Genomic DNA, 12,119 nt, shown 5'->3' on the forward strand with positions numbered 1-12,119 from the left:
ATCCCAAATAACTCCTTTCCTACTTGACAGTATGAAATTATCTCTTCAGATCCCTTTCACAAATAAGTTGAACTCAGTTAATTATCTAATATCTCCGGTACGACATTCTTAATAGCGTTCGTTGAATTGAATGTTTTCTTTTGTATATGAATTTGAATTTAATATGAAGAAAGAAAAAAATCAGAACTGTGTTCATGTTTTTCTTTTTACTCAAAAAGAATTTCAAGCATTTTTTTGTCGCCTAATTTTTTCACAAAATTTTATAGATATATATATTTTTAACTTATGCATTCTTACAGCGTTACATTCTTTTTTTGCACGTAATTATACAGAATCAGATGATAAACTATGCACGGTACAGGCAACAACCAGAAACAATCAAGTCCTTTGCCATTTGGACTTCAGTCTTCCATACTTGAGTGCCAACTGCACGTAGATCCAGTCAGAGCTCCTGTCGATCGATCGGAAAAGAGCAACTCTTAAGTTCTGCTTCATAAAGATTGTCCCAAACCAAACTGGAAGATTTCCCGACATTCCAACGCTTGACAGGTAGAGAAATTGCAAGCTGGTTTGGTTCCGAATCCAGTTAGGAAACGCAGGTAGACGACAATAGCTCATACTAATGTAGAGCACATTATTAAACGGGGGAATCCAATCAGTCGGTAGCATCACATTCAAGGAATTGTTAGAGATGTCCAAATGGTACAAGTTGGTGAGGTTGGAAAAGTGAGCCCCGGTGACGTCGCCTCGGAATGAGTTAGACGACAGGTATAAATTTTGTATTTGAGATAATTTGCTAAGACTTGTGGGGATGCGCCCGCTCAAGTTGTTGCCCTCTACATTCAAGGATGACAGAGACGCTCCCTGAGCACAACTAGACAAACCATCTAGCAAATCTGTCAGCTCTCCATAGATTTTGTTATGGGATAGATCTAATTCTGTCAAGTTGCACATATCACCCATGGTTCTTGGGATCTGCCCTGTAATGGAGTTGCCTTCTAAATGCAAAACTCTCAGGTTTGGAAGATTCTAATTCCCAATCGTTTCTGGAATCTGTCCAGAAATGTGGTTATGAGACAAGCGTACCTCCTGCAGCTTGCCGAGCTTCCACAAGCTCTCTGGAATCCTTCCGGTGATGTTGTTGCTCGACAGATCTAGTTCTGTCAAGTTGCACAGATCACCCATGGTTCTTGGGATCTGCCCTGTAATGGAGTTGCCTTCTAAATGCATAACTCTCAAGTTTGGGAGATTTCCAATCGTTTCTGGAATCTGTCCAGAAATAAGGTTATCAAACAAGCGTACCTCCTGCAGCTTGACGAGCTTCCCCAAGCTCTCTGGAATCCTTCCGGTGATGTTGTTGCTCGACAGATCTAATTCTGTCAAGTTGCATAGATCACCCATGGTTCTTGGGATCTGTCCTGTAATGGAGTTGAGTTCTAAATGCAAAACTCTCAAGTTTTGAAGGTTCCCAATTGCCTCCGGAATCTGTCCAGAAATATGGTTATCATACAAGCGTACCTCCTGCAGCCTGACGAGCTTCCCCAAACTCTCTGGAATCCTTCCGGAGATGTCGTTGTACGACAGATTTAAGGAGACCAAATGAGCGAGGTCGTTCCCCAGGCTCTCGGGTATCTGTCCGACGAGGTGACTGAAAGACAGATCAAGCTCGGTGATACGGTCGGTGGCGTTGTCGCACGTGACACCTTTCCAGCGGCAGCAGTCATCACCAGTCCAGGAAGAGAACCCTTCGCCGGAGAGGCCGTTGGAGGACGTGTTGGATATGATAGCAAGCAGAGCTCTCCGTTCGCTTTGTATGCACCTGACCGTAGCGCCCCCATCGCCACCGCCTTGGCCGAGGCAGCAGCAGATGGCTCGGGTGATCAGAAGAAAGATAAATAGCTTTGAGAAACTGGGAGAAACCATTAGTTTGCTGTATGGAAACTGCATATTGGGGAGAGGTATTTATAGTAATGATTTTCATTCAACAGCGAATATTACTTCGTCATTCAAAAATAAGTCATGATCATTTGACTAATCTTTGTATATGTGGTTTGATTTCAGCCTGAAATTGTCACGTCACTCGCGTAAATATAAACAAAGGCCTACACTTATTAAATATCCAAAATACCCTCATGTTCTTCTCTAACTTGTATAATCTCATGAAATGAAATGAAATCTATACAATTAAAATTTTACAAAATATATATAATTAAAACAAATAAATAATTTGATAAGAATGATATTAATAAGATGTGACTCTAAAATAATTTTACTTTTTTTTATAATGTAGAAAAAATTTGACATATCATTTGACATTGGAGAATTAAAAGAAATAATAAATAAAACATCATTTGATCGAGATACTAAATTTTATTTTAAAAAAATTAATTCTTTTGCTTTTCCGATAATAATTTATAAAATGCTATCGATGAGACTTTTAGTATAATTTCAATAGACAATACTAAAAGTGTAGCATTTTATAAATTATCTATGTATAGGGAAAAAGATTTTAATTAAAATTAATAAAATCTAATTTATATTAATATTTTTTCTAAAAAATAAATAATTTAATGATTTTATTAATTAAAAAAGAGTTATTATTAAAATTTAAATATAAAAAATTAATTAATAATTTTACATTTCAAAATGTCAAAATAAAATTTTATATAAAGATTTATTTTTTAAAAAAAAATAGTATTTAATTTTAAAAAATATACGATCATGTCCGGAATATGAGTCAGACAAAAGTCGGATGAGCTGTTACTGGTGTTGACAGAGGGCGACTAGGACACCCTGATTGTATGTGCCCAAGAGAACGGGCCCCCATGTGGTACTGACGGACGGCAATAATTAAGTCGTTGGTACTTAAGCTCTGCACATACTTAGACAAGTACACGGAATGCTAGAGGCCAGAAACTAGGGAAAAGGTCCCTGGAGTAGGCCTTCCGACGCTCAAGTCAGAGGTACTTTTTTCTCAGAAGAAAAGTGTACGAAGGAAAAAGAACTGTAGGTGATAAGTGCAGATGTGTGAGTACCTACTCAAGGGAGAGGACCTTATATGATCGTGCGTACCTCTGGAGCCTGACCAATGTCAGAGAATGTCGGGTGTCAGGACCTGTCGGGTAATGGAGGACGCATGACACCCTCCTATGGACTGGAAGAAGGTTCCATTTGCAAATGACAACAGGTCATTGGCATATTCCCTGACATACAGCAGCTATTATCTGACAGACGGTTACAATTCTCTGACATTGTTGTCACCTAGCGTCTTATGTCCCGCCCGGATTTGAGTAGAGGCAACTTGGGATGATCTTTTGGGTATAACACCTGGCTCGAGTCTTGATGAGAAGGACGAGCTGTGACGAGAGCCCCATCTTCTTGTTTGGATTGCTAAAGAACCGACCGAGAGTTGGCATATTGAGAGTGTCAGACCTAGATATGTTGACCGAGCTGAGAAAACCTGACAAGTTGAAGCAAGTCAAGCATTACCCCCGATTGCACATCATGTCTCAGATTTGGGATCCTGATCTGTAAGCACCCGACTGAGAATCATGCTGCTGATGACTTCAAGCGGTCCCACTTCTTCCTTCCCTAACTGCTGACTGCTACATCCCTTTGATTTTTTACTATCACATCTCTTGACTTTTTAGTATCATATTCTCTTAACTTTTAACTGTCTGATTTTGTCGGAACCTACTATTATATACCATATCAATATATATTAATATTAAGATTCTAAATATTTTTTATTTAAAATTTTAAAAATGATTGAGACCATCCTTATGACGGGGTCGGATCTTCTGGACCAGGAATTCCTGGTCCATCCCTGGACCACATATCTGGTATAAAATCATCCCTCACGTGCAAAGCGCGTGCACGAAAAAAGCCCTATCCTCTTCCAACTCGCGTCGCCTCCCTCCCTCCAGCGCCGCTTCCCTCCTGTTGCCCTAGCCCCGGCAGCTTCGACATGTGGAACGACGGGGACGGGCCGCAGGTGTTCTGCTCGCCCGTCGATGGGCTGCCGTCGGCCAGGTTCTTCCCCGAGGGCGCCGTGCACAGCGTGAAGCCCTATGGAGTCGCAGCGGGGCCGAGCGAGGACGGAGAAACGGATGATTGGATTCCCAGCGGCGAAAGCTGAAGGAGTAGGAGGAGATCAAGAAGAGCATTGGATTCACATGAAGATGAATCTACCGACGTCACAGTGAAGAATCTGGACGAGGAGACGCATAAAAATACGACCTTTACATCAAAGAGCTCACGACCTCTGACGAATTTCAACACTCCAGATAAAATTGCAAGGAAAGATTGGAAAATTTCTTTGAGAGACGGTGGTGCCAGGGATTCCAGAAAAAAATGGCGGCTTCTGATACAAAGCAAAGATTTGGTTGGAAAGAATTCGATGAAACTAACGAAAACCATGAAGAACTTGAAATTGGAGACCGGAGAAGCTAATTCTGTGAGGAAGAAAATGAGTTCAAGAAACCATGGCAACAGCAGGAACCAAGGATTTAGGACTCGGCATAGTTCTAATTAGTTGAAAGCACTGCTTTTCAGAGAGTAAAAATGGATAGAATGGGGAGCTAGGTTCAAGGTGGGGAGAAGAACATTGCGACCAACCACCGAAATGTTCAACGGGGAAAGTAGCGATTGGAGGGAGAATTCCATGCGAGGAGATGATGGCTTCAGAACAGCTTGGTTATGGATAGTGACTATTGCAATTCTTTAAACCTTTGAAACATGAATTCTCAGGAATTGCTTGGTTGTATGTGATTATAACATGAATGTTTTGCAATTGTGCATCACGATGGACTGAAACTTAGCACTTTCACTGGTGCTTCTTGTCTTGGTTATTTCATTGGACATCGACATGCTTCTTTTGTCTTAGAGCTAGGACTGTCTTACTTTTAGTTGGTGAAAGGATGAACATGGTTCATACACACCAAAGGAATGGGTTGAGTTGATCATGTCGGATAAGTTAAACATATCGAGCAAACTAGGCAAATGAGCTATGCAAATTGATAAATTTGATTCATCAGGACAGGTAGAGCAAGCAAGTTACCGAAATGTGCCAGGTGAGTTAAACAAAGTCAATTAGGTGCTTGGATCAAACTAGCAAGGGAACCATGTGAGTTCAACGAGCGGATGAACCAAGGTCAAATTGGATGAAAGAACAGAAGAATACCAAAGAATAAAATATTCTAAATGAAAAATATAAATTCGATTTAACATTGTATTCCTTACTCGAATCAAATACATCCTATGAAATTTAGTAATTGATTCCTACATAAACAACTAGCATAACTTGGTAGGTCTATCAATCACATGCTCATCTATTACTCCTTTACATGCCAGCCATGATGCAATCATTCGAATACTAATCACTTCATTTGAAGAACACTGCACTTTGTCAAACTAGAAAAACAAAATGATCAAAGGGAAAACATGATAATATGTTTCAATGGCACAAAATTATCCAGGGTATTCTGAAAATTAACTTTTATATTTTGAAGAGTAGCTTATTATTGCAGAATAAGCTCTCATGATCTGATTCATAATGTCAGGTGAGCATTGGAGAAATTTTGCAAATAAACAACTGAAGTGTGCTTCCAGGAGGACTGGAACCAATTCAATTCCATTACTTTCAAAATAGTTAAAATTTTATAGCAGAACGAGCTTAGAGAAGTAAGCCATCTCAGTAATCAAACAGTGCACACTGCAAGCCAATTTGTTCCACACAGAATACTAATCGACTATCTTTTCTTGCATCAAGAACAGACAAAACTACAACAGATAAGTTCCTGTGCTAATGTCAAATGCAAGCCTAGGAAATCATCATTCATAGTTGCTGATGAGAACAAAGAATGTTTTTCATTCAAAGAATTGTGCAACAGTAAATACCCTCAAGAATTTAATAACAAATATTGAGTTTGAATAGAAGAGGAAAATATAGGTGATGCTGGCTGGAGGAGGACAGGAGGTCGACGATGCTGGCTGGGGGCGGCGCTGGACCTCATCCTTGCTTTTCAGTTTTCGGATTCCTCCATAGAATCCACCTGTGTCGCAGCCCTCTTCCCTATGATCCTTCCGGTTAAGGATTGCCCGACTCCACCTAGACCCAGGTGTGTACTGGTTGAACTGCACGACAACAGTATCTAGCAAACCAAATATGAAATTAGCACAATCAACCTGATCATCAGCTGTGCAAAACGAACATTCATGTAGTTAGATATGAACATGCAACATTTCATTGCACTCATGACTTAATGATGCTCAAACAATGCATTTTACAAGCCCTACTACCTTTTCACATATCCACTAAACGAAGAACAAAATACTTACCACTAAGATGATAACTTCAGAAATGTCAATTTCCATCACAAGATTCCAAGTGACCTATTCCTTCATACCACCATCCTGCAAAATATAATAAACACATTTTCTTAATGAGTTTATCGTTAGATTTGTCTATCTTCAACCAAAGACACACAAGTATGATTCAGTTTTAGATTTCTAAAAGGCCTCAAACTACCAACCATAAGGAAACTCTTTGTTCCTTCTCCATTGGATCTCAATATGGTCGCATGGTTGCAAATCGTTCAAACAATTGCAGATATGAAGATCATAAGCAGGAGTGTCCATAGGAGGCGGCCTTAACCTATCCCACTCAACCCCTTCTATGACTACAGTTCTTCTTCCATGTGGTGGATATCTACAAGTCGAGAAGAATGAATAACGCACGCCATGTTATGTGAAGCCAGTGTGATAACTTTGAGAGACACAACTTAATTTTTCATCAAAAGGAGAACATATTTTGAATTCAAATGAGAGCAATTGTCCGCATACCTTGCTAGAAAAGTGTCAGTGCGGCAATCGTAGCTAACTTCAGCATCATAACATGAGAGCATAGATCCCAAATGCCCATGCTGCAAAACAACATTACGAGCCTTAGCAATCCAATGAGGCAAAAAGGGGAAGAATCCATCGATTAAATGAACAATCCATCGGATTTAACTGAAGAGCAAATCAAAGTTACCGACGAGTGTGGAATTTTGACAAACACAGCATGTGCAGAACATATGATAATGATGATACACACAAGGCAGAGTAACAATCTTGAAGATATGTATGACTTTTTTTTCAGAATAATGGAGTCTGATCATTTACCTTGCGGTGGAGGACGGGAGGCCAGCGATGCTGGCTGGAGGCGGCGCTGGAGGCCGGCGATGCTGGCTGGAGGCGGAGCTGGAGGGAGGCGGCGCTGCTGGAGCCGGCGCTAGAGGGCGGCGACGCTGCTGGAGCCGGCGCTAGAGGGAGGCGGCGCTGCTGGAGACGCTGGAGGGAGGCGGCACTGCTGGAGTCGGCGCTAGAGGGAGGCGGCGATGCTGGAGTCGGCGCTGGAGGGGGGCCGGGCGACGAGGGAGGCAACGGGAGGGAGGCGACGCGAGTTGGAAGAGGCTAGGGTTTTTTTATTCACGCGCTTTGCACGTGAGGGAGGATTTTATACAAAATATGTGGTCCAGGGGTGGACCAGGAATTCCAGGTCCAGAAGATCCGCCCCCCCTTATGACCGAGAGCAGATCTCCTGGTCCACAAATTGTGGACCAGAGAATGGTCCACTACATGTGGACCTTTGATTTGAATGAACCCCACTTATTTAAAGATGGGGTCCATTCAAATCAAAGGTCCAGATCAGTGGATCATCCCCTGATCCGCAATTTGTGGACCAGAAGATCCCTGCTGCTTATGACCAGGAGGAAGATACTGAGTTTTGACTTTTCTAAACGGCAAGAAATCATTTGTTGATATATGAAAACTGATGTGATAATATTGGAGAGACGTACATACCTTCAACATTAAAAAAAAAAAAAATTACATAGTCACTTGGTAGCACGCCGCACTGTAAACAAGTTAAATTTTATTATATTTAAATTTATTTAATAAAATAATCGAATAAGTTAAACTAAATTTAAAATAATTAAATTATTAAAATAATTATTTAAATTTAGCTGGATTCGTTTAACCAAACTTTCAATTTAAATTTATTTAATTTTCTTTAAAAAATTAAAACTTTTTAAAATTTTACATATCATATCATGTAATAGATTTATTTTTAGGATTACACCATTTAAAAGAAATATTTAATCCAAATTTAAAACAACATATACTAAGTTAATAAAGTCTTATTTATATTCAATAATATTTTTTATTAAAATTAAATAATTTAATAATTTTATCAATTAAAAAAATTATTATCAAAACTTAAATATAAAACATCAGTTAATGATTTTACATTTCAAAATATCAAATAAATTATATACAAATTTATTTTCTAAAAAATAATATTTAATTAGTTTATTTAAAAATATTAAAATCCTAAATATTTTTTTTTAAATACTGGAAGATTATAAGGAGTTTTAAGAAAAATCAATAATAATAATAATAATAATAATAATAATAATCTTACATGGCACCACACCACGGGTTCAATTTTTTTAAAAAATAATTTTTTATTTTTTATTTAATATTATAATTTAACCTCTAAAATTTAGATAAAATTTATTGATAGTAAATAATAATAATAATAATAATAATAATAATAATAATAATAATAATAAAAAATAAATAAATAAATAACTGAAATAACGCGGTCCGCAGCACTTCGTGGAATGCAGACAGATTCAAATGCGACTTTGTCAAACATGAGTCATGACGAATTGACTCTCTTTTTCAAAAATAATTCTCGGAATTAAATGCACCATGATTAATCTTGTGTGTGAAATTTGATTTCAGACAAAAATTGTCAAATCACTTACATAAATATAAACAGCCGCCTACAAATAAATAATTTGATGGAAATAAAATTAATAAAATAATACTTGTAACTATTTTTTTAATAATTATTTTAATTATATTATTCATCATCTCATGCCTTTATTCTAAAGTAGGTTAACATGGAGATAGTTTTAGTTTTTATACGAGGTAGAAAAATTAAAATTAATCATGATTTTCTAATAGAAAATATTTAAAATTTGTAGATTTTTAAAAATTTGATATGTCATATGATATCGGTGATTTAGATTTTTTTTTAGAATTAAAATTTTTAGAAGAAATAATGATTTTTTTATAATCAAGGTATGCGATCTTCAGTCCAACTAATCCTGTAAGTGGATGACCTTGTCCCACAGACTGGCCACCAGACATATCTAGAAGTGCAAGTGGCTTCTCGTCCACCAACATCCATAGCTAAAATTTAAACCGTAAATACTTAAAAAAACACTTGAGTATCTTACCATTCCACGATGTATTGGATTGAGAAATTTATTTTTTGATTTTGAAATCAAAATGCGCGGCGAAAAACTAAGTAAGAAAGAGAAGTAGAAAAACAAGCAAAAGCACACGCGTTCGGTTTTACTTGATTCGGAGCTTTCAGTGACTCCTACTCTAAGACCCAAGTCTCGCGGACCTATCTATGAGTAATCTACTAAATGCCTCTTCTGGAACCACTGAAAGAGATGATCGAATACAAGAGATAGGAATAATATAACAGCCTACACTTCCCTTTTAGAGCAGTAGTAAAAAATTGCAACACTTAATAAAATGTTACCAAAAATTTTGAGAGTGCTCGTGTGTTGTTGTCGGTTTGCTGGAGATGATTGGATGACTCAGAAAGATAACTTGGTGGTAGACAGACTTCTCTGAAGCAGCAGTAGGAAGTCGTAGCTATCAGAACTTCAAACGGATGCGTAGTGGATTGTAGAAGTGATGATTCTTGAGGCTTGGTTGAGACACCCTTATAAAGGGTGTGGAAGGCGCCTTCCATAGCCTTGAAGGCACCTCCAACTTGTAAAGTTTGATCTCGAACTTGTTGGTCCTTATCTGCGACGAAATCTGAATTTTATCCTACAGAATGCGCCTTCCATAGCACCAAAGCTACCTTCCATGAACAGTACGAAGGTGCCTTCCAATACTTGAAGGAGCCTCGGGTACTGTTTACCAGCCTTTTGGCTCCTTTTGTCCTGTAAGTTAAGTTAGTCCAACACGACAATATCCAATCTACAAAACAACGTCAGTATAATAATAATAAGATTAATTTATGACTTAGATCCTATCTTCTAGTCAGGATCTCAATTTAGATTTCCAAAATGAACTTAAATTGGACCAACGCCTACTGTCCCTTAGAACGGGGATGCGTCCTCACTTAGTCACTCTCATCGAGTGACTTACCTCTACTTATCAGCTGTAGAGTTACCTCCGGAATCACACATCCGAACTTCAAGAATCAAACATCCTGACATACCGGAATCGCACATCCGGTCTCCTCTAATTGAGAATTGCACATCCCGACCTACCGGAATCGCACATTCGGTCTTCTCTAATCAAGAATTGTACATCCCAACCCTTGCTAGAATCGCACATCTAGACTTCAACCTGTCGGGAATTGAACATCTTGACTTATCGGAATCACGCATCTGATCTTTAACCAATCAGGAATCAAACATACTGACTGGAGTTAGTTATCCTTGTATACTCGGTAACTAAGTTAGATTGCAACACGTCTAACTTTAATGTATTTATCATTCATCAAATCTTAGGTTTGACCATTATGTTGGTACCCCAAGATAGTTTTGATGTGATCAACCAAGTCAGGTTAGGTCCTGTTAGTGTTTAACCCTGTATCTAAGTGTGCAGGAGCTTAAGAGCACAGGAAGTCGAGTAAAAGATGTAGCTAGCGAGAAGGACGACACGGGAGAGAGCCAACTGGCTCGGTGCATTCGAGGGACGAGGTGGTGCGGAAGAGTACGCGGGTGGATAAGAAGTAGGCGCGCGACGTTTCTGAGGGACGAGAAGCCGGAGCGGAAGCTTACTTGAAGGCCGGAAGTTGGGTTCGGGTGAGCCCTATTCTGGATGGCCGAGATCACCCAAGCGAGCGGAGCCGAAGTGGAAGACCCGGACCAAGGCGAGAAGAACCGGAGCAGAAGACTGGGATCGAAAGTCAACAAAATGTTGACTTTTCGATCTGGGGCCCACTGACCCAGTCCGGGGCGCTCGGACCAGTCCGGGGTGCCTAGACCCCTTCCGGGCGCCCGGACCAGTCCGGGATGCCTGGAACCATTCCGGACGCTTAGACCGTGATCTTTATTTGAATCATGTCAAACGTGATCCATTGCGATGGAGATAAAGTTTTATCCCCCTCCAGGCATCGGGAACCCTTCTAGGTGCCCCGACCAGGGTTATAAATATAGTCCTGGTCCCAGAAGCTAAGAACAATAAGAAATTAGAGAAACAACACTTGTGATTAGTTCTGTTTGAGTTTCACTTTCTATTTTTGAGCTGTGACTACTGTAAGAGACTTCTCCGTCCGAAGGAGACTTTAGTGAACTATTAACTTTCTTGGATTAACAACCTCACCGATTGTAACTAGGTAAATTGATTGTGCCTCTTTTTCTTTATTTAATTTCTTAATTCCTTTTATGCAAGTGTTTTATTTAACTGAGCTATAAAATATCGAGAAAGGTTACGTTTGTTTTTATGCAGGCTATTTGTTGGAACCCCAAGGTTGGTTTTGGTGTGATCAACAAGTTAAGTTAGGTTCTGTTGTTTTCTTACCTTGTGTCTAAGTGTGCAGGAGCTTAGGAGCACAGGTACTCGAGCGGAAGACTCAGCTAGCGAGAAGGACGGCACGCGGTGCGTCCGAGGGACGAGGCACTGCGGAAGAGTACACCGGCGGACGAGAAGGAAGTGCGCGCGATGGTTCCGAGGTACGAAAGCCAGAGCGGAAGATTGCTCGGGGAGCAAGAGACGCAGCTAGCGCGAAGGTCGGCACGGGGTACGATCAAGGGACGAAGTCTGCGGATGAGTACGCTGGTGGACGAGAAGGACACGCACAGCGGTCCGAGGGACGAGAAGCAGCACGCTCGAGAAGGCCGGAAGATGGGTTGGTGAGCACTATTCCGGATGCAGAGATCACCAATCAAGCGGATCCGGAGCGAAGACCCGGACCGAGATGGGGACTTAACGGAGAATGGTCCCGGACAAAAGTCAACCGCAGTTGACTTTTGCTCCGGGGCGCGTCCGGAATGCTTCCGGGCGCCCGGACCTTGATTTGACCAAGATCGCGA

The 12,119-nt window shown here is 40.0% G+C and overlaps 1 protein-coding gene and 1 long non-coding RNA gene across 2 annotated transcripts; both read right to left on the minus strand.

Annotated features, from left to right (window-relative positions):
- Positions 1 to 378: 378 nt before the first annotated feature.
- LOC121978379 (receptor-like protein 53) lies at positions 379 to 1,947 on the minus strand. Its single transcript, XM_042530732.1, has 2 exons — positions 1,087 to 1,947; positions 379 to 1,029 (listed from the first exon to the last, which is right to left on the minus strand). Exons 1-2 carry the CDS (start codon positions 1,945 to 1,947, stop codon positions 379 to 381), a joined length of 1,512 nt encoding a protein of 503 aa, XP_042386666.1.
- Positions 1,948 to 5,849: 3,902 nt separating this feature from the next.
- Positions 5,850 to 7,466, minus strand: LOC121977699. Its single transcript, XR_006111006.1, has 5 exons — positions 7,165 to 7,466; positions 6,844 to 6,923; positions 6,534 to 6,709; positions 6,340 to 6,414; positions 5,850 to 6,152 (listed from the first exon to the last, which is right to left on the minus strand). It is a non-coding gene; the product is annotated as an uncharacterized LOC121977699 (long non-coding RNA).
- Positions 7,467 to 12,119: the final 4,653 nt, after the last annotated feature.

The sequence above is a fragment of the Zingiber officinale genome, chromosome 4B (assembly GCF_018446385.1).
Source record: "Zingiber officinale cultivar Zhangliang chromosome 4B, Zo_v1.1, whole genome shotgun sequence".
Classification (NCBI taxonomy): Eukaryota; Viridiplantae; Streptophyta; class Magnoliopsida; order Zingiberales; family Zingiberaceae; genus Zingiber; species Zingiber officinale.